Source organism: Bos taurus, chromosome 5 (genome assembly GCF_002263795.3).
Source record: "Bos taurus isolate L1 Dominette 01449 registration number 42190680 breed Hereford chromosome 5, ARS-UCD2.0, whole genome shotgun sequence".
Lineage (NCBI taxonomy): Eukaryota > Metazoa > Chordata > Mammalia > Artiodactyla > Bovidae > Bos > Bos taurus.
Window position 1 is genome coordinate 62,030,549 of NC_037332.1, and position 23,275 is coordinate 62,053,823.

Below are 23,275 nucleotides of genomic sequence, written 5' to 3' on the forward strand. Positions count from 1 at the left end.
GTCACAGTAAGAAGGCGGCCATCTGCAAGCCAAAAAGGGGACCCTCACCAAGAACTGAATCTGCTGGCACTTTGATCTTGAACTGCTCAGCCTCCAAAACTGTGAGAAATAAATGGTCGCAGTTTAAGCCTCCCAGGCTATACTATTTTGTTTTAGCAGATAAAGTAGGCTAATACAGTTATAAAAGAGAAATCAAAATATTGAAAAGAATGGTGAAATATAAAAATAATAGTTTCACCATCCAGAGATAACATTATTGCTCTATCTCAGTACACATATATCCATATATTTATAATTATTAAAATATGATCAAACTGTAAATATTCCATGTTAATAAATATAGGTCCATTTTTAAAGACTCTATAGCATTCCATTCTGGGTAATATCATAATTTATTGAGCCCTTCTCCTTTTAATGGACATTCAACTTTTAACTAAAAACAGCCAAAGTTAATATTCTTTCATAAATAAAGATCTTTATATATTGTCCATCCATTGCCATTGTATAAATTCTTAGGGGTGAAATTGATTGGGTATAATCATGGACACATTTTATTAATCATACATACGTCAATTTATAATTTCTATCAACAGAGTATGGAGCACCCATCCCTCATGCTCTTATCTGATAAGCAGAGGAAAAAGCTATAGCAATGTTGTTCTTTTTATGTTTCCTTTTTCCCTCATAACAGATTAATACACATACATTATAGAGAATTGAGAAAAGTATGCCGTGCAGCAACTAAGCCTGTGCACCACAACTACTGAACCTGTGCTCTAGAGCCCAGGAGCTGCAGCTCCTGAGCCCACATGCCCTAGAGCCTGTGCTCTGCAACAAGAGAAGCCACCACAGTGAGAAGCTGGCACATTGCAACTAGAGGAAAGGGTGTAGCAATGAAGACCAAGCACAGCCAAAGAACAGATAAATAAAATTATTTTTAAAATTAATAATGGTACATCCAAGAGGTAAATCAACATTCTGCCATATATCTTTACATGAATTTTAATGTCATAACTTTTTAAAGCTGTGCTTATTCTGTAAACATACTTTTGTGTTCTTCCTTTTTCAAACTAAACCTTTTAATTGAAAGAATTATGTATATAGAGAAAACTTTACAAATCATAATGATGAATTTTTGCAAAGTAAATGTATCTATGTAACCACCATCCAGGTCAAAACCAGAACATTATCAGCCCCTAACTTCTGCCCACAGGAAGTCTCCCTTGAAGTCCTTATCAGTTAAATCCCCCTAGAAGTACCCACTATTCTCACCTCTATTACCATAGATTAATTTTGTCTGGTTGTGAAATTAGATATTGTGTTCTTTCATTTCTGTTTTTTCACCCAATCTATATACCCACATTGTTGCATGTACCTAGCAACAGTCTATTCCTTTTAATTGTTATACTGCTATATTATTACAACATTGTACCACTTTTTATCTTTTGTGGTGATGGATATTTGAGTTGTTTCCAATTTAAGTTAACATAAATAATACTATAATAACATTCCTCCTTAAAATCCCCTCCATCTTCCTTTTCTGGACCACCTGATTTCCAAGGCCTACTGTACAAGTACCACCCTGGGAATTCCATTTGCCCCTGTCCCTTGGCTGAATTCTTACCTGGATTCCATAGCTTCCTCATTCTTGATTTAATTTCTTATCTTTATGGATTCATCTCAGGTAGCTTCCTGAAAAAGATGCAAATGAAATACATTTTTTGATGTCTCACAGGTTGGAAAACATTTTCTCTTTGAATTGTAAAAGCATTGCTCCACTTTTTCTAGCCTTTTATGTTGCTAGTGTGAAGTCCAATATCATTCTCATTCTAGATCCTCGTAATCTCCACTGTGTGTTGGGAAATTCTGTGATACTGTGCCATCTAGTATATTTTATCCCACTCAGTTGGTTCTTTCCATGATTATACGTACATTTTTCAAATCCGGGAAATTGTCATCATTATTTCTTCCATAATTTCTTTCCCTCTATTTCCCTCCATTTCCCTCCTTCTAGCATCATGACAAAAAATATTACCAACTAGTTTGTATTTTGTTTTAATTCTTGGGAAACCTCCTGAACCTTAAATCATTTTTGCTTTTCTTTTTGGAAGATCTCTTAACTTTATCTCCAATTACTCTATTGATTTTTTAGAATGTTGTGCTAATTTATTTTTAAAGTCCAAAATTTTCTATTTCTTAAAGTAGCATCCTGTTTTTCTTTTATTTATTTAAGTCAATAACTTGCTGTTTCTTATTCATTTTTAAATTTTGTTATACGTTTTTATTTCCTTTACATCCCCTTTTAAGCTGCCTTTTTGTTTTGATCTCTTTATGTAATTAGAGAACTTCCTAAAAATCTGTGGATTATTGGCTATCTGTTTGTATTTGAAAATAAAGCACTAAAAAGCCATGGGCTAGTTTGACAGTTAGTAGATTTCACTGTAAAGTTATTGGGAGTGGTATTGGTGATCCTCTAATGTTAAAGTCCACAGATTTTTATTCTTGGGAGATTCTGTTTCCTCAAAGAGGACTCATTTGTTGTCTTTGCTGAAGGGTATAATTCTTATAGCTAGGATTCTGTAAGCAGGGGCATGAAAGATGCTGCTTTTCTCACCATTGTGTATGCGTGTGGGGAGGGAGGTGGTGGTGAGAGGTATGTATAACTCCAGGACTCACAGGAGTTTCACTTCTCTAACGATATTGGGCAAGTCATTAATCTTTCTGAACTTCAGTTTTCTTATCAATGGTAATTCCTATTTCATAGGATGCTATGAGAATTAACACCCTATGAATGGGATTCCTTGCTGTCTCAGATCGTAAAGCATCTGCCTGCAATGCGGGAGACCCGGGTTCGATCCCTGGGTAGGGAAGATCCCCTGCAGAAGGAAATGGCAACCCACTCCAGTACTCTTGTCTAGAAAATTCCATGGATGGAGGAGCCTGGTGGGCAATAGTCCATGCGGTCACGAAGAGTCAGACACGACTGAGCGACTTCACTATGAGAATTAAACCAGATACCGTGCATATAATATTGAACATATAGGTTATATAGAACCCAATGAACATTCTAGCAGTTATCACTTTCACTGTTAGCATTACAATTGCTATTATAATTATAATCAATTTCACAATGGCAAGAATCTTCTTGGATATTATCTCGCATCTCTTAGCAAACCAACTTGCTGTAATGGTAAAAATGAGAAAGAGAAAGTATTAAAATCATATTGTCCAGATTATATCACAATTTATTTTAAAAAGTCTCATCCAGGGACTTCTGAGGTGGCCCAGTGGTTAAAAATCCACCTGGCAATGCAGGGAACACTGGTTTAATCCCTGGTCTGGGAACAAAGATCCTGCATGCCAGGCTCAGACAGTCAAGAATCTGCTTGCAAATGCATAAGACCTGGGTTTGATCCCTGAGTCAGGAAGATTCCCTGGATAGGGAAATGGCTACCCACTCCAGTATTCTTGCCTGGAGAATTCCATGGACAGAGGTGCCTGGTGGGCTACAGTCCAAGGGATCACGAAGTCAGACGTGACTGAGAGACAAACACAGCAACCTACCAATGCCATGGGGCAACTAAAATCATGGGGCCATTAGGTCACTTATTCATAAGACCAGCAGTTTGCAAATATTTTCTATAAATGGCCAGATAGTAAATATCTTAGGATTTATGGGACAAACTCTCTCTGGTACATTTTATGACACAGAACCACAAAAGCAACCAAGGACAACTCATAAACAAATGGACACAGCTGTGTTCCTAATAAAACTTTATTTAAGAAATAGGTGGTGACCTAATTTAACTTGAAGGCTATAGCTTGCCAACTCTGCTTAAGAAAAATGTCTTCTGTTGAAATGCTCTAGTGGGCTTGCTGCTGCTGCTGCTGCTGCTGCTAAGTCGCTTCAGTCGTGTCCGACTCTGCTGGACCCCATAGACGGCAGCCCACCAGGCTCCCCCGTCCCTGGGATTCTCCAGGCAAGAACACTGGAGTGGGTTGCCATTTCCTTCTCCAATGCATGAAAGTGAAAAGTTAAAGTGAAGTCGCTCAGTCGTGTCCAACTCTTAGTGACCTCATGGACTGCAGCCTACCAGGCTCCTCCGTCCATGGGATTTTCCAGGCACGAGTACTGGAGTGGGGTGCCATTGCCTTCTCCACTTGTCATCAATCTTCACTTACAAAACACACATTGAAGGATAAAATTATTGAGAATTTCAAGATGGTAACCACACAGAATTAAATGCCAAAAGGGGGGCCCTATTTAAGTGTGGAGCCCTATACAACTGCATTGGCCACATCCCAAGAGGCCAGCCCGGCTGTCCTTTCAGCTTGATCCCTCGCTGAAGGAGAAGGACCTAAGGATCCCCACTTCAAGAAGTTTAATAAGAAGTCAAACTCAGAGTATCAAACCCAGAGCCTCTCCTACACCTACCCATCTTTTTTTCAAACTTCTTCTCCAGAAAAGACATTACATCTTGGCCAAGATTATGAATTTGGCCAAGAATTGAATTGGCCTTTAACAAGACAACCCTTAGTTCTGAATTGTCTAAATTATTGCAGGGTAAGGAAATGCTAATGGACTCAGCCCTTCAACATTGCATCATTCTATTATTTTTCATATATAACATTTATTCCTATTTTAGAAGTTATATAAGTGAACTTCAGGAAGTTAACCACCCTTTCACTGTTTATTCTGTGCTAGTAACACTGGGAAAGGCACTATGGAGTTAGGGTGGAGAGTTCTGCCTGACTGATATACAATTGTACTTTAAGGATTAGCTTTATGGCCTTATGTAAGATGCTGCACTTTTAAAAGTCCCCATTTTCTCATCTGCAAAATGGGTTTGATAACATCCAATTCACAGTATCACAGTGAGGATGGCAAAAACATGACATGTGTACAGATCTTGGCACATAGTAAGCTATGCACTGCTGATAATACCAGTCATTATTATTGGGAGGTGGGGGGAAAATGTCTTCAGTATGCATGTGTGTTAAGTTGATTCAATTATGTCTAACTCTTTGCACTGCATGGACTATAGCCTGCCAGGCTGCTCTGCCCATGGATTCTGCAGGCAAGAGTACTGGGGTGGGTTGCCATGTCTTCTTCCAGGGGATAAACACAACCCTTAAACTGCAAGATTACAAGTTTCAAGGGAGAATAAGTTCTAAACAAAAACTGCGAAGCCAGTCAGTAAATACACAGAGCCACAATAACACGACAGATCACATGTGTTATAGGAGTCGTAACGGTGGTGTAGCAGTTTCTCATATGGATTTGAGATACTTGTCAGAGAGTCTTTGCAGGCTCTTCCTGAGTCTGCTGGCTCTAAAGGTAAACACTTTTACATAATTTTCTTTGGGGCAGGGAGGGGCACACAATTTAAACACAAGGCCATTTGGTGGCTTAGGGATTTACAATGGGGCAATTATCTTTGTGGGTGAAATGTGAATGTGAATGCAAGCAAATAATGTAATACATGTACCTACAGTAAATAATAAAAATCAGGAAATGTAAGTGGTTTCTGGATATTGCCTTACTGCTGCCATTCAGCCAGCATTAGTTACAAGCTATAAGCTCAATGGGGAAGAGGAAGCATCCTCATAAAATAAACATTTGCCTGTAAATTTTCCAGTTGAAGGAGAGGGCAGCTCTTAGCCTGGCTACCTCCACTGCACATGACGATTAGTGAATCATACCGCCTGGGTCAGCCTAAAATTGTCTTATAATGAAACTGAGATATAATAGGAAGGTATGCTATTTTTGTATTTCCGAAGAAAGAGGCCTCTCATACAGCTGTGCTCCTGTGTTGAAAAGTGACCCTCAAAACAAGAAAATGATACAGGACCATCTAAGCTCTGAGATTAAAGGAGGCAAGGAGACAGTCTTGTTTCTGCTTCATGAAAGGATGTTCTCACAATAGAAATACCTCTATGGTTACCAGTAATAAGAAAAGATCAAATCAATCCTCTTTCCCTGAACTGTGATGATCTTACACATGATTTTAAATATGGGAGCCCTACTTACCTCATCAAGTTGATTTTATTTTTGACTTCAAAAATTATCTAACTATTCTTACAGTGTCCGTGTATAAAAATACAAATGTCTGCTCAGTTCTGTAATGTCCTAGCAGAGTACTGGAATTTCATTTAAATGTGGAAGATTAGAATGAACAAAACTTGCAAATTTCCTAGTGGATCACAAGGCCTGTTATATGCTTGAGGATACTGTTACATAAGATGTTTATATCTGACCATGAAGTGTATATGTCTGTCCTCTATGTCCCCAGAAACTTGTCTAAACATGTTGGATTCTCGGTGAGAATAGAGGCCATTATATTTTAAATGTGTATGCCAACACTGTATTTGTAAATGTCAGAAATTCACTTCTATTTCTGTTAGTTTCTTATGGCTGCTAAAACAAATGATCAGAAGTTTAGTGGCTTAACACAATGTAAATTCATTAATTCTGGAGGTCAGAAGCCTATAAATAGGTCCACAGGTCTACATTCCATTTGGAAGCTCTCAGGGAGAATCTCTTTCCTTGCTTTTTCCAGCTTCTAGAGGCCACCTGTGTTCTTTGATTCATGGTCCCTTTCCCTCATCCTCAAAGCCAGCTATGCAGCATCTTCTCTTTTCTCTGACCTCTACCCTTCCTCTCACAAGGACACTTGTGACTACATCAGACTCACCAGCATAATCCAGGGTAATCTGTCCTCCACAAAATCTCTCATTTAATAACATCTGCACATTTTCTTTCACAGATTCACAGGTTATAAGGGTTAAGGCTTTTTTTTTTTTTTTTTTTTTAAATATGGACCACTTTTAAAGTCTCTATTGAATTTGTTATAATATTGTTTCTATTTTCTGTTTTGGTTTTTTCCCTGCGAGGCATGTGGTATCTTAGCTCCCCTATTATGGATCCAATTCGAACTCCCTTAATTGGAAAGAAAAGTCTTAACCACTGGACTGCCAGGAAAGTCCTGGTTCCGGGGATTAGAAGGGAGGCATCTTTGGGAGGACATCAACCATCATAATACCATGTCTGTCATCACCACAGCTCTTTTTTCCACTTCATGCTTAAATGTTCATAAGACTTTATATATCAGCATATAAAAAGTTCAGGATTCTTCCATGGCTTAAATAAAAAAACAGACCCTCTCTTGATGGCAAATCTTCCACTATCCACCCTTCCTTATCTTTCTTCCTATTCATAGCCAGGTAACTGAGCACACTAGCTACCCTACCTCTAAGACAACTTTCTTTTTTTCAGTCTTAAAATCTTCACCTGCTGCTGCCTGACACCTGCCCCCACCCTCCATCAGTGTTTGGCAAAAGTCAGCAACGACACTTCCATTGTCAAAATCCTATCCTAACTTAACTTCTCAGTAGCATCCCATACTAATGATGCATCTTTTATTCTTCAGACTCCCTCTTCCTTGGATCTCATGATGGACTTCTGTTGTTTTGTCACCCAGGACTTTATCGTGGTATGGGTCCTTGATTTTCCTCTAGGGAACCACTCCTCTCCCTCAGTTTCAGTGGTGCTACATTTACCCCAGTGACTGGACTGGGCATGTGACTTAGGCCTAACCAATAAGAGCATCATCTGTGCTTGGCCACCAGTGATTGGTTCAGGGACAGGTAAACGGCCCAATCCCAGCCAGTGAGATGCAAGTTAGTGAAGAGAGAGACTTTTTCCAGCAGGATTATAGAAGCCAGCAGCCAGTTTGACACTGACCAGAGTCTGTGAATGAAGCCAATATGGAGGAGAAACATAGAAAAAAGAGAAGAAAAACCATGTTGTGATGATTTCATCTCTTGATTTAACCTAGGCTGAATTCTACCTCTGGGGGCTTTGATTATGTGAGCTAGTATACTCCTTTAAGTTGCTTAAACCAACTTGAACATTTTTTGGTCACTTTCAACAGAGTTTCACTTGACATGATTGCCACCATGTCATCTCTGAGGGAAGAGTAATTTAATCCCCTCATCACCCACTGCAGTTATTTTCTACAATGTACAGATGGAAAAAAAAAAAAAATCCAAATCACTTAAATGGGAATTCTGATCTTTTATCTCTTCAAAGAAAATGAAATGGATTTAACTTGTAATCTAGACCACCTAATGCAAAGAACGAATTCATTGGAAAAGACCCTGATGCTAGGAAAGATTGAAGGCAAAAGGAGAAGGAGTGGCAGCTAATGACATGGTTAAATAATATCATCAACTCAATGCACATGAATCTGAGCAAACCCCAAGAACTAGTGGAGGACAGAGGAGCCTGGCATGCTGCAGTCCATGGGGTCGCAGAGTCACGCAGGACTAAGTGACTGAACAACAACTAGAGCTCTATGTCTGAAAATATCTCCTTTTTAATTTCCTTTCTCTCTTAAATTTCTCACATACTATAGCAGCTTGGAACCTCTCCCACTCTAAACAACTGACTCCCAACAGACTCCCAACTTCTCTCTTATAACTGCTTCCTGTCTCCTATCCCACAATCTTTTGTGAGTGCAGTTGGCTCTCATTATCCATGGATTCAGCATTTGTGAATTCAACCAATTACAGCTCAAATATTTTTCATATGCTTAAGGGACTTGAGCGTCTGTGGGTTCTGATATCTGTGGGGCGGATTCTGGAACCAATCTTTCTTGAATACAGGGGAATTGTATTTTTCCCCTCTTCATCCTCGAGCCCCATCATCTCTCAGACCAATGAGCATGACAGGCCCTCTCTTGCTGCCCTGTGGTCAGACTCCATAGGAAAGACCATCAATCCCCCCAAACCTCAATTTCTCCACACAGTGCCAGGGAGCTCCTGAAGGGTGAAGTTGTTTTCTGACTAATTCTTTGCGAAGAAGAAATCTTTTTCTTTCATTAAATTCAACAAACATTTTTTGAGTATATTTGGAATAACGTGTGTGTGTTGAATCTATTTTTTCAGCTGCTCAGTTTATGAAATCTGAATACGGATCAAGTGTTTCCCATGAACAGTGCTTAGCATAAGCACTCAGAAAATAACTGTTCTTATAGAGTTTGAATTTTACTTGAGGCATACAGATGAAAAAACATAATAAATAAGCAAATTACATAGTACACTAGAAAGTGATAAGTAGTATAGAAAAAAAAATTAGAAAGGGTGTTTGGAAAAAATAACTTCACTCACCTTGAAATGAGAGAGAGAGTTTCACAGAGATTGCCCAGTTAGTAACTGGAAGAGTTCCATGTCTTTTCCCTACACCATGCTGCCCTAATTAAAACTTATTGTAAAGTCATTATGTATTAATGGTAATATATGAAGGCTTTTAAATTACAATCATGCTTCTAGAATACATGGCCAGAATAACTTGGGAGTGTGCATTCACAGGGAGAAGGCAATGGCACCCCACTCCAGTGTTCTTGCCTGGAGAATCCCATGGACAGAGGAGCCTGGTGGGCTGCCATCTATGGGGTCACACAGAGTCAGACATGACTGAAGTAACTTAGCAGCAGCAGCAGCAGTGCATTCACAGGGATTTTTTTTTTTTTTATTTTAAAAAATTCTCTCTTTTTTTAGTGTACAACACTAGATTTCTATTCTATATACACTCTATAAATACCAGACACATTTAAAATCAATTCTAGTAGTAATTTTGGATTTTACCCAATATTTAAAAGAATAAACATTTGATTGTAGAAAGCGCAAGTGTTCTTTATTGGAGAAATATGGGATAAATGAGAGACTCAGAAGACCTGAGATCTAATCTGGGTTCTGCATGTTTGGTCTTAGACAAATTATTGAGCCTTGCCTGCTTACTCAGTAAGGCCTTGAGGGAAGGGTGACTTCTATACTTAATAAGTGTAAAGTGTTGGTTGCTCAGTCATGTCTGACTCTTTGTAACCCCATGGACTGTAGCCTGTTAGGCTCTTCTGTCCATAGAATTCTCCAGGCAAGAATACTGGAGTGGGTTGCCATGCCCTTCTCCAGGGGATCTTCCTGATCAAGGGATTGAATCCTTGCATCTATCTCTTGCATTGCAGGCAGATTCTTTACCATGTGAGGCACCAGTCAATCCCCCACTTAATAAGAGGTCCTCCAAAAATGACAAGTCTGTGAAAGCACATATAAACTTGAATATTCAATTTAGAAATGAATTATTTAGATACATGTTAACTACCTGTTTTTTAAAAATGCCATAAAAATGTGTAAGGGGAAAATTCTAATTTGATCCCCCTGTTGGTGCCTATATGCAGTGGGCTGTATTCTCTACTCTGTTACATGGAAGGTAAGATCTCCCTTTCTCTTTTAATTTTAAAGAAATCAAAGGGTGAAACTACCACTGCTTCCCTTTATGCATTAAGTCTCATTAGTTACTGTAAAGTTTTACTAACATTAGAATGGTGCCAATAGACTTGTTCAACACAGAGTTGCCACAAACATTCAATTTGTAAAAAAAAAAAAAAAAAAAAAAAATGTAGTATCTGTGAAGCTCAACATACCAAAGCGTAATAAAATGAGATATGCCTGTATTTACTATAATATAGGCCCTAGTGAAACAAGCAATTGTTTCTCTGTTTCATTCATGGCTCTGTCCTCAGCACCTAGTCAAATGCCCAGTCACATAGTGGTTACTCAAAAAAGAGCTGAGTTTCCTAGATGAGCTGGAAGACTGAGAGGCAGTAGGAGCAGAGACCACGGTGAAATGGCAGACCACAGGCAGAGCAGGAGAACACGGAGCTTCCTCACTGCCCTCTGCCCACAAACTGCTTTCTCACTGACGAACAATGATTTATTTCTTTTACGTATAAGATGAGTTCAGTTGTCCCCTAATCTTTGAGTCTGGCTTTTCAAATGGATGAAAATGAGGTTCCAGAGAACATCAAAGCAAAGCAAATACCACATTGGATGAGTCAGCCTGAGCCGATTAGAGTCGACAGTTGAGGAACCTGATTATGAAACCTGATTATGCAGCTGGGGCTCAGGGTGTGGTCAAGGCCCCTTTCATCGGGCAGTGAAAAAGTCACACAACTGAAAATACACAGTAGAGTCAATATATGTCCACCTCCACACAGAATTAGTGCCAAAACTGAACATTAGCACATTTGCATTCAGCTTTTAAAAAAAAGAAAAGAAGGAGAGAGAGAGAGAAAGGAAGGAAGGAAAAGTACGGAGCAGCTCTCTAGATCTCGGTCCCATGCGGTGCTGAATGCAACACTTTTAGGGCGCACAAGGCACTGCCTTGCTGTGAGAGCCAGAAAGGACTTACACAAAAGGAAGGTTAAACCCCAGGAAACAAGGAAGGGCATGAACATCTAATTTCCTTCGATTTGGCACAATGCTAAACAAAACCCAGCAAGAACTAAAGTGCACAGGACCACCCTGCAGCAGGGGAAGAGAATCTAACACGTATAAACAAGCATCTTTCAGAAACTCCAATTTTGTTTCTTAACAGTTTGTAGTTGAGGCATGGAAATTTTTAGTACTGATTTATTTATCCATACTCCCATCCATTTAATAAATTCAAATCATGTGTCCTGGGCTGGGGTAGGTACAGGATGTAATAGGTAACCAAGATATGTTTGTCTTTGTGAGGACCTTCACTCTACATGGGAGAGATAGTCAAAAAATGAATAATCAGATTCTAAGCCCTTTTTTTAAAACGGGTAATTCTAGAAGTCTAGTTTCCTGGGCCTTCTGTAACAAACTGTCACAAACTTGCTGTCTTAAAACAACAGAAATTTGTTTCCTCACAGCCTTCAAAGTTAGAAGCCTTGAAATCAGGGTTTCAGCAGGGACGCAATTTTTCTAAAGATGCTGGGACAGACTGAAGGCAAAACAAGAAAAGGGTGGCAGAGAATGAGATGGTTAGATAGGGCCACCAACTCAATGGGCATGGATTTGAGCAAACTCCAGGAGATAGTGAAGGACAGGGAAGCCTGGTGTCCTGCAGTTCATGGGCTCTCAGAGTTAGACAAAACTCAGTGACTAACAACAAACTATAAAGACATACAGAGTGAACACAAGTGACAGCAAGCAGCTGTCAGGGTAACCTGCATCTAGGTGGTAGCCTGAGTAAAGAAGAGCAGTGAAAGATGAGGCTGGAAGTGGAGGCAGTAGCCAAACCATGGAGGCATCATGGCACACCATGGAGCTTGAGCTGTTGGTCAGAAGTTCAGCTCATGTTTTCACAGCTGTCAGCTCAACTATTGGTCAAGTGTTGGAGTGGCTACACTCCATGCATACTGAACTTCCAGCTTTTCAAACTGGACATGCTCACTCTCACCTCTAGGTTTTGCTTCGTGCTCTTTATTCTGCCAGGAATGCTGAGTATAAATAAGGAAAATAAGACTTAGAGTGATCATGGAATCAGGACACAACCCCAGATGTTCTGCCTCCAAAATCACTTATTTGTCCAAACGACTATATTACAGCCCCAAATAAGACATTGCAGGTATAAATGGTAGGTTTTGTACCTGCATGCTATATTTGAAAGTAGCTGAAAGCAGCAAAACTTCAAATAATAGTGACAAGAAGGGGGTTTTTCTCTCTCAAGTAAATGAGGAGCTGGCATGGTATCTCTGCTGTCTAAAAGTCCTCAGGACTTTCCTGATGGTCCAGTGGTTAGGCCTCTGTGCTTTCACTGCAGGGTACACAGGTTCAATCCCTAGTTTAGGAACTAAGACACCACATGCCACATGGCAAAAATAAATAAATAAAATCCTCAGTAACCAAGCTCCTTCCACTCCCTTGAGTATGGGCCTGTCCTCACAGTACAAAGTGGCTGCTAGAAATCCTGCTCTCAGGTCTCTGTTGCAAGCACAAGAAGGGATGAAAAGAAAGAACAATGGACATAGGGCACCCACCAGATGATATGTAAGGCAAGCTTGTGAAAGCCACCCCTGACATTTCTGTGTCTTTCTTAGGCAAGAATGCCCACCTTCCCCTAGCCCTCCTGTCTTTAGTAGCAGGAGTCAGGAGAAAGCATCACATGCTTCAGATGACTCTCTCCTGCCCCTATCTGTACATCACTATTGGCAGGAATGAAGAGGGGATCCTGGAGCTCTGTGTACTCCTAGCTGAACATCACGCTGCCCTCATCTAATCACTCACAGTCTCACCACCACTCTCTGCCCTGTCATCATCTCAGCACTCCTGTTACCCTGTATATATATATATATATATATCAGTCACCACAAGAGCCCCTGAATTCCAGGCTAGGCTTCATCCTCAGGACTCTAATTCCTGCTCAACTTTATGGACAGTGAGGGAACACCCACCTCATCTGTCACTTACTACCCTCCTACCTTGCTTCATTTTTCTTCATAGCACTTGTCATGACCGGAAACAATGTCTTTTAACTTGTCTCTTTCTTCCTAGTAGACAGTAAACTCCATGGGAGGCCAAGGTAGGGATTATTGGAATTTACTTTATTCTCTGCTCTATCTCTAGACTCCAGACCACTGCAGGTGCTCAGTAACTATTTATTGAATGAATGAATGAATCTCCCTGGTCAGCACTTATTCACACAACAAGACCTGCAAGGGAAACTAGGAGATATTGTCTTTATGCAAGTGATCATAAGCTTTGCTAAAACTTGGAAGGAGGCAAGAATAGGAATCGTGGAACAATCAGTAACCCCTACTGGAGAGAGCATCTGCTAAGTGATCTTACATAAACCTTATAAATAAGTTTTTGGAGAAGGAAATGGCAACCCACTCCAGTATTCTTGCCTGGAGAATCCCCATGGCTAGAGGAGCCTGGTGGGCTATAGTCCATGGGGTCGCAAAAGGGTCAGACATGACTTAGCGACTAAACAACAAATAAATAAGTTTACCTTCACTAAAATAAAACATAGTAATATTTTATGTTTTATATTATATAAACAAAATAAAAATGTTTAAAATAAAATAAATAAAAATACATAAAATAAATAAAAGCATGCAAAAATTATGTGACTAATGAGTTTTGGTGACAGAAAGCCCTGTCAGGAAAAAAAAGAAAAATAGATATATACATAGATCATGAGACTGAGCTGTGCATGTGAGCAAACTGGTGCTCAAGGAAATGACAGAACTTACTCTGGGACAAGGAATTCATTAAGTGTCAAAATGAGAGCCAGAACTTTAGGCTTTGTGTTCTCCCAGGTATACCATGGACGTTCTTGTCATTCAGTTGGTTTGTTTTGATTTTCCATAGACAGAGACATGTGGGGAGAGAGAGATGACTCTATTTGTGGTCAGAAAATCCATATCCTTCCAACAGGACTAAAGAGTAAGAGGTGAAGACAGCTCAGGAGAAACGAGAGGCCAGGAAATTCTGAATTTGTAAGCTCTTATGTTTAAGGTGAAAAGACATCAAATGTTCCATTAATGACTGTTGAAGTCAAGCTAGTTCTAGATTTCATTCTGTTAATCCAATACCTTATCTGCTATATTATTTACTTATTGAATATTGCATCTATACATTTAAATGTAACCTTTTCACAGAGTCCTAGATAAATTTCCAGGTTCATTTGTGTTAGCTAATTGCCTATACATTTTTGAAAATGAATTAAAGAAAAAAAAAGGAAGAGTCATCTTTCTATCTTTTCCAGATCCTCTCATAAGATATAAGTGTTATAGAGTATTGATGATTTTGCTGGTGATGTGTGAGGCTGAGCCAAACTCAGCTTTCTCTGGTTCAGATGTTGAGTCTAAGGAAGTGCTGACAAGCAGGAGTTAAAAAAAAAAAAAAGTTGGCACTTCTTTTGGTAAGCTATTTGATATGTGTGACCATTATTATTTCAGAAAGAAGGATGGTTTCCTGTAACAGATCCAATCCTCTCTACCCACCCCACCACCACCACATCCACATGGAACATCATCACCCTGCCTGAAGTCCTGAAAGCAATTACCACTAAGAAAGAAGCTCTAGGACCACTTGTGTCTTCATGCTGTGAAGTTTACAAAGAAAGGGGACAAGGGCTTTCTAACACAGGCATCTGATCCCACCTCATCAAGGAAGCAGGATTTGAGTGGTACTACCATAGCAAGGGAATGGAGACCTACTCCAGTATTCTTGCCTGGAGAATCTCATGGACAGAGGAAACTGATGGGCTACAGTCCATGGGGTCTCAAAGAGTCAGACATGACTGGGCAACTAAGACACTTTGCCATAGCATTTTATTTTCCTTACCAGAGTCCTTACTTTGTTACACAGTAATTCCTCCACTATTAGTCTTCACCTGCCTGCTGTGTGCCCTGTGAGGCAAGGGTCTGTCTCTGTTTTTTTTCATCTAGTTATCTCCAAATCTTCTAAAGAGCCTGGATATTCAATAAATATTATTTTATTCAGTGAATTCAATTCACAGCTAAAAGTAAGAATGTGAGGGTTAAAGTAAGTGGGGACATGGAAAGCATCAAGGTTAAGGAAGGACTATGTTAACAAAGAAAAAAATGGTTGAGTATAAGCTCAATAAAATATAAACATCTGCCCACTGAAATTTAGGTCTTCGTAATCAGATGATCTCAGTTTATAACTTATTTTTTTAAAAATTTAAGGCAAGATATATTTCTTTAGCATGCAAACTATATAAAGGGAATCTAAACAACTTAAGCGTTTGTTGTTATGGCATTGATTTGGGTCAGTGTCATTTTAAGCTTCACAGGAGATAGAAGCATAAACTGGTTGTCATAGAAATTAGGAAATGATTCAGATTCTTAAAAAAGCTTGATTGGAATTTGGAACTGACTTGCAATTCAATATATTTTTAGTTGATGTTGAAGCCAAACTCAAAATGAAATCTATCAGTTAATTAAGTGTATTGAAGAATTTTTAATTAGATTTCATCAAAAGAATTGCTGTGATGAAATAATGGTATCCTATTTAGCACATTTTCTCAAATTTCTCTCCCTATCTGCCCCCCACCACCACTTTACTCCAGCTTTTCCTAACCCTTCAAACAAGAAGAGACAAAAACAAATAAAATAACCTTTATGCGTTTATGGGAAAGCTGTAACTTCCTGCCTTATTTCTTACAGGTCACTTTTGTTGTTCAGTCACTAAGTCACGTCCAGCTCTTTGCAACCCTGTGGACTGCACCACTCCAGGCTTCCCTGGCCTTCACTATCTCCCCAGAGTCTGCTTAAACTTATGTCCATTGTGTCAGTGACACCGTCCAACCATCTCGTCCTCTGTTGCCCTCTTCTCCTCCTGCCCTCAATCTTTCCCAGTATCAGAGTCTTTTTGAATCAGGTGGCCAAAGTATTGGAGCTTGAGCTTCGACTTCATCATCAGTCCTTCCACTAGAGGTATTTTCCAGAAATTAGTGTTTGGAGACAAAGATTGCTGCAAAGTCCTTCAAATGTTTGAGTTCCACCCCAGCCATCAGTGTTAGAATCCTGAAATTCTAAGGAGTAGGTGACATGAAAGTTGGTTAACTTAGCATTTATGTTTATACACATATATGTTATGAAGATATAGATTTCTATAAATATAATGCTAAATTTAAAGATCTTATGTAAACTTTGTGTTTTTACTTTTACTAAATGTCTTTATAAAGACAGCACCCTTTATAAAGAGACTATCCTGACATTCTAAATATATTAAGTGTATAATTATAGTCACTCTGCTTTTTGTTCATATTTACAATTTCTTCTTCGCTAAATACTTTTCAGTAGAATAATAGCTAAAGTCTCTTAAGCTCTTACTATGTTTTGGACACCATAATATTTATGTACATTGTGGCATTTAATTGTCCCGACCACCCTAGGCATAGATACTACAATGATCTTTATTTTACCCAAAAAGAAATTGAGCACAAAGAGATTAAGTGACTTGTCAAATAAATGACAAAGTCTTATCTCAGACTCCAAAGCCTTCACCACCTCCCTTAGTTCTAAGAAATGCTTATAAATTTGTAAGATCTGGTTAGAGATAATATGCATAATAAAGAGCCTTTTATATCTTTATAATGACCATTCATTTTGTGGCTTTATGACTTTTAGAGTGGTTCTAGCTAGATTCTGAGTCCCTCTTCTGTCACCTCCCCCCTTTGCATCCTTGTCCTGGGTTACCTGTCCAAAAGGTCAGCTTTACCTAATAACTTTCTGATAAAAAAAAAAAAAGTCCCTTCTCTACCACCCATTTTGCCTTCTTTTACATTTCCACTAGAAAAATATTCCCAAAGGAAATAACCATAATGCCTGTACACAAGAATAAGAAGAAAGAATTCTCCCAGTTGTCAAGAAGTGTACCATCACTTTTAGAGCAGCTGGGATCTGCTTAGATAAAATTTGGGGATCTGAGTTGTACCTTGAGTGATTGCATGCAGCCTTCATAAAAAGGAAGCCTACATACAAGCTTATGCTAGGTCCTACTTTGAATTAAGCAACATTTTGAAAAATTACATACAATAGTTTTATATTGACAAGTACATGAAATGAGAATGGTGTGTGGATCCAGATCGCCCTTTTATTTTGATAGAGTCATCCTATCTACTGCACCATGTCAGCAATGTGCATTTCCCTAGTCTCTGGTTTGATGGTTTTCCCTCTAGGTTTATCTGTGAACTAGGGAAAAAAATAAATAAATAAAGCCACAAGCAATGAAAGAACTCTTATTATGAGATGCATCAAAAAGAGTCTTTTTTTTTTTTTTTTAAGTATAATGAGAAGTATTCAGAAATGCAACCACTTCCCAATGTTTCCTTCAGTTGTGACAGAGTTCAACTGGAGTTGAAAGACATGAACAGGACAGCCAACTTTTGCTCTCTGACTTGCATGGACAGAAAAACTAAGTGGATTTATCCTTTAACTAGCACTCCCCTAAGCACTGTTAAGAGATAAACTGAAAGGTATCAAATTTTTTTAGAGTTTATTTGAGTGAAAATCGACTGGACTCAACACCAAACCCAGAAGTGGTTAGAGTACCCTGAAGACAGTGGCCAGGGATAAGACCCTATGTAGAGAAGGTACAGGAGCAAAGCAAGGAAATTATTTGATTGGCTATGGTTTAAAGCCTAGCTGGCTCTGATTGGTTGTCTCTAGGTTTCAATTTCATAGCCTTGAAGCAATTACAGGCTTAAGTTTTACTCTGCTACATAGACAGCCTAGCAACAGCCACACCAGTCTAATGGCCTCCTGGGTTAACAAACTAAACATGGCTGAAATCACTTTTTTAGAGAAATGTAATACATCTTGCCAAACAGCAAACTGAGCTGGAAGAAGAGGATGGAAATGAATTTGGAGGCAATCACACCTGAGCAATTCTAACCAGCCTGGAAAAAAAATTCTGTCATATTTCAAAAGATCTTACAAAAAGCTTTCAAGTTCTTGCAGACTCTACAATCCATGTTAAAAAAGAAAACAAAACAAAAACACTCACCTACAGTAAATTGTGGCTTCTATCCAATTAAAGACCTCTATATGTTAATTTTCACAGACTTCTTAAAATTTTTAAGCTTTTTTAAAGTAAATGAAGACAGGGAACAATATATATCCATTCTCTTTGTTGAAATTTTCTAAAATTAAAGATTTTTAAATTTGAATTTTCCTTCATTTTCTTTCTTCAAACCAAATCCATTTAGGTTTTGCTCTTAGAACAAGTACAACTGAAAGAAAAATTTAGATTAAAATGCCTTAGGTTGAAGTGCTTTCACTAAAATGTACCCCATTTCAGAAAATACTTTTGGCTTTTATTTACATTTGAACACTCTTGTAAATTAGGGTTTTTTTCCCCCCTAAAGTGGCTTAAAACTTTTGCATCATAAAATGCCAATCCTTTGATTAGATACTCAATCCCATATGTTAAAAATGAGCTTCTGATAAAAGCAGCTTCTAAGAAGCTTTTCTAGACTATAACTATAAAAAAAAGTCCATTTGCCTATTTAGCTTGCCATTGCTGAATAAGGAAAAGTTATAAATGTCATCAAAAGACAGACTATTTGTTATATTTTCCCATCTGCTTACTACATTGGTTATTTGAGTCTCTTGTAGGTGTAAAATGCTCTATATTAATAAATTCAAATTATGTCTGTTGTCTTGTACAAACACAGATGTCATTTTTGCAGCTTGAACTTGTTTAAGTTCACAAAATAAAATATTAAAAAAATAAAAACATGAATTTTGAATTGAAAGAGAGAAAAATAGTAGTAAGCATGAAAAGCCCATGTTCAACTTTTATCTGTTCATCTCTTACTCAACATTTCAATTTATCACTAACCTCCACTGCATAAAATACTTTTAAAAGTTTTTTTTCTTTGGTATGATGGCATCAAATGTAATAATTTCTTATCAACCTTTATAATTACAATGACTCATTCACAGATATTTAAATTCAAAACCAGAGTGAATTTTTTTTTACTTTGTTTATGAAAATTGAAACAAGCTAGGGCATTGGTACACAGGCCAATTGATCATCTGTCTGTTCTTAGCTTTTTGTCTAACAGTGATCAAACAATGATTTCATCAGAAAATGAGCAGTTTGGTTAGACCAATCAACAAAGCCTAAAATATACTCTGAGGACACAGGTCTCAGGTATTTCTTTTCAAAGCAATATAGAGTAATAATACTTCAATATGACTACAAGGAACTTCAATATTAAACTCTGGCCTTGCTTGGGAACCTACCTCCAAGCAGTCCTCTCCCTATTTCTTTGAGATTCATATTGGACATATTCCAGCTCATTTTCCAGAGCCATGTCCAGCAGCCAGAGATGGGGAGCATATTGTAAGACTGCATCTTTTTTCTCTGAGTGTGAATTTACACTTTAGGATCACTTTGTCCTCCTGGAAGATGAAATTGATGATGATAACCTTTATTGAGCACTTACTGTATGCCAGGCACAGAACTAAGAAATTTTTATTATTAATGTTTAATCTTGATGACAACCCTATGATACAGATATTATTGTTGCCATTTCCATTTAACAGATAAGGAGAAATAGAAACTTAAAAGCCTCAGCCTTCTCTGAGATCATACCCTTATTAAATGAGATAATCAGAACCACAACCCAGATTTGGCTGAGTCCAGAATATATGCTCATAACCACTATAAAAAGTGAAAGTAAAAAAGTAAAAGTGAAGTCACTCAGTCGTGTCCAACTCTTAGCGACCCCATGGACTGCAGCCCACCAGGCTCCTCCATCCATGGGATTTTCCAGGCAAGAGTACTGGAGTGGGGTGCCATTGCCTTCTCTGTTAACAGCGGCTAGGCATATTATATTTACTTAGAGCTGGTATACTTGTGACAGCCTTAGTGCCCTCGGACTCGGCGTGCTTGGCCAGCTCCCCAGGTAGCAGCAAGCGCACGGTGGTCTGGATCTCCCTGGATGTGATAGTCGAGCGCTTGTTGTAATGCACCAGGCGCGATGTCTTGCCAGTGATGCGCTCGAAAATGTCGTTGAGGAAGGAGTTCATGATTCCCAAGGCCTTGGACGAGATGCCGGTGTCCGGATGGACTTGCTTCAGCACCTTGTACACATACACAGAGTAGCTCTCCTTGCGGCTGCGCTTGCGCTTCTTGCTGTCCTTCTTCTGGGCCTTGGTCACAGCTTTTTTAGAGCCCTTTTTAGGGGCAGGAGCAGACTTAGCCGGTTCAGGCATGTCTATAATGACAACACCCAACAACACAGAAAGATCTTGAAATAACCACTATACTATATTGATTTCAACTATTTCAGAAATCCAAACCCACTGGGTGTTAAGGTTCAAGGATGTTTTCTTGGTCATTTCATTTGAGGCTCATCTACTATTTCTTATTATCACTGACAAAAGCCCTGGATAAAGTCAAAACTTCTATGGTTGCTGAGCTCTTTGGACTTATGTGTTTTGAAATTAAAGGAAAGATAAATCCTAGTTGTTTCTTGGGTTTACTATAGAACTTGATAAAGAGTCATCAACATTTCTGCCGAGATATTTATCATCTTGGCAACTCTACAGAAGGAGATGATTTTGCCTTCAACAAATTAGATTTTCCTCAAAGGTATATATGAAGTAAACACTAAATGTCCCCAGTATCACTGAGGTTTATTTTGGCACAGCTGAGCTTATGTAGGGAAGTACAGAAGAGTTCAAACATCGTCTTCTACAGTGGCTGAGGCCCTGAACAAAATGGGAGCCCACTCTCACACCATCTTCCCAATTTCCAAGCATTCGAGACTATACTCTATGTCCAGATATTCATAGCTGTCCTCACAGTGCCCTGCCCCCTAGCCCTACAGAGCTCCCTCCACTGTGGTCTTAATCAACCCTCTTCACCATGGAGCTACAACTTATATCGTATCCTCTTAGAGCCCTGCTAAATATGAAGTTACGGAATTCCAAACTTCAGACATGAATAAGATCGTACATATCACTTCCCAAGCATCTCTTTGATGCAGATAAGAAATCTAAAACTTGGACACATGCCCCAGATCACCCAGTTGCTGAGTGGCAAGGGTGGGGGAAATGCTACATCTGCCTGAGGACTCTCAGTACAGTGTTCTTTGCATTGGACCATGCTGTCACCTCCTACTCCATGCTGTCAACCAGTTAACCCCTGAAACTACTCTGTAACATAAGTCCTTGTGAACAACACTTCTCTTTCCTCTCCAATCACCTTTGTGTTTCAGCAGGGGATGCTTTTGAAGACAGGAATAACAAACAACTTTAGTGATTTAAGAAGCTCCAGGCCTAAACAGTCCATTAGATAGATAGCCTTCTGGGCAAACAGCACTTCTATTCATTGTTAAGACACATTCATCAATGGTTGTCTTTGGTTTGGCCCAACCGAAACTCTAGAAAGATCTTGGAAAGGCACAGCTTATTATAGAATGAATTATGAGATCAAAAGCAAGGATTGTGAGAAAGCTTACAGAATTTAGGATTACTCACCCTGAAGAAGAAGAAAAAGCAATGAAAGCTACTTTCGGAATCGCCTTTGGTCAAGGGGATTTATAATACAGAAAACAGTGACTTGTCTTCCATGGTTAGGATGCACAAAGAGAAATTGGGCTTAAAGTGCAGCAAGATAAATGGATGGCCCCACTGAGTGTCAGTGTGGTCAATTAGATAGCCTCTGGAGGCTTTCTATAAGCTTGACTGCAAGAGGGGACCTTGACCTGCACTATGCAGAAAGCCCTCTTATCAGAGGCACTGGAGAAGCGTGTGTCTATAATGGTCAAGCCAGGCTCTCTGCTGACGGCAGAGGCATGCACTGTGCAGTCTTGAGTTTCCCCACAATCACATTACCTAGAGTTGATTTTGTTTGCTTTATAACTGCTGAGAAATTGTGAGGAATCACCTACCACACACAAGCTTCTATCATGTGGGCAATGAAGCTTCTATTGTCATTGACAAAGGGATCAAATTTCATCCTGTCTCAAAAAGAGAGTCCAATTTTGGACCATAATCTGGTTAAAACTGCTCTCTGCAAAGAGGTTTCTAAATCAGTTTCTTTCCTAGCACAGTGGGATAAGATCTGCAATTCTCCTCTTTGAATTACTCTGGCCTTGCTCTGGGAAGCACAAAGTCAATCTTCATTGCTACCAAATCTGAAGGTTAAGTTTCCAGGCAAGAAAGGAGGTGATGCTGAAGCCATGATCAATCAGTGATGTCAACCTGCCAGAAGTAACTTATCATGGTACAGGTATTGGACATTTTAGTGTGTAGCCTTCTTTTTTTCCTCACTCCTGAGAGTCTGACATTCAGTCACTTTATTTATTTTTTCCACTTTGTTGGAAGAACGATGCAGAGAACAGAATTTATGATCTGACAGTGAAATGCTTTTTCATTACCATCATTGCTTTATTGTACACTAGTCCTACCAGCGTTTTGTCATATCCTTTTGAAAATTTGCAACTTTTCCAAGGTTAATTGTGAGTTTGTTGGAGCACATGTAAATCACCAATTCTTTTTCTTCAGTTGAGAGATAAACTCTGGTTTCAAGGTAGGAGAAGCTTTTTTCATTATTCATTCCAAATGTGAAATGGCCGTTAGTTAGTTCATCTAGTTGATCTTAAAATCAAAGTCATCTTTTCAACACCTAACCCTTTATAGATAGGCTAGTGAGTTTCCAGTTGGTAGGAAAGTGAATTATCCTCTTTAGCAAAGCTTCTTCTGTGTGGGTTGTGGGGATGGTTTAGGTATTTAGATTGTGATTCTAGTGTCTAAAAATACTCTTTCTTAGAGAAAGACAAATATTGTATATTAATGCATGTATATGGAATCTAGAAAGATTGTACTAATGATCCTACTTGCAAGGCAGCAAAGGAGACAGACATAAAGAACAGAATTTGGACATGAAGGGGAAGGAGAGGGTGGGATGATTTGAG

The 23,275-nt window shown here is 38.9% G+C and overlaps 1 protein-coding gene across 1 annotated transcript; it reads right to left on the reverse strand.

Annotated features, from left to right (window-relative positions):
• Positions 1–17,459: 17,459 nt before the first annotated feature.
• LOC132345388 (histone H2B type 1-K-like) lies at positions 17,460–20,567 on the reverse strand. Its single transcript, XM_059887269.1, has 2 exons — positions 20,325–20,567; positions 17,460–17,534 (listed from the first exon to the last, which is right to left on the reverse strand). The coding sequence occupies exons 1-2, from the start codon at positions 20,565–20,567 to the stop codon at positions 17,460–17,462; spliced, it is 318 nt and encodes a 105-aa protein (XP_059743252.1).
• Between the last annotated feature and the right edge of the window lie 2,708 nt (positions 20,568–23,275).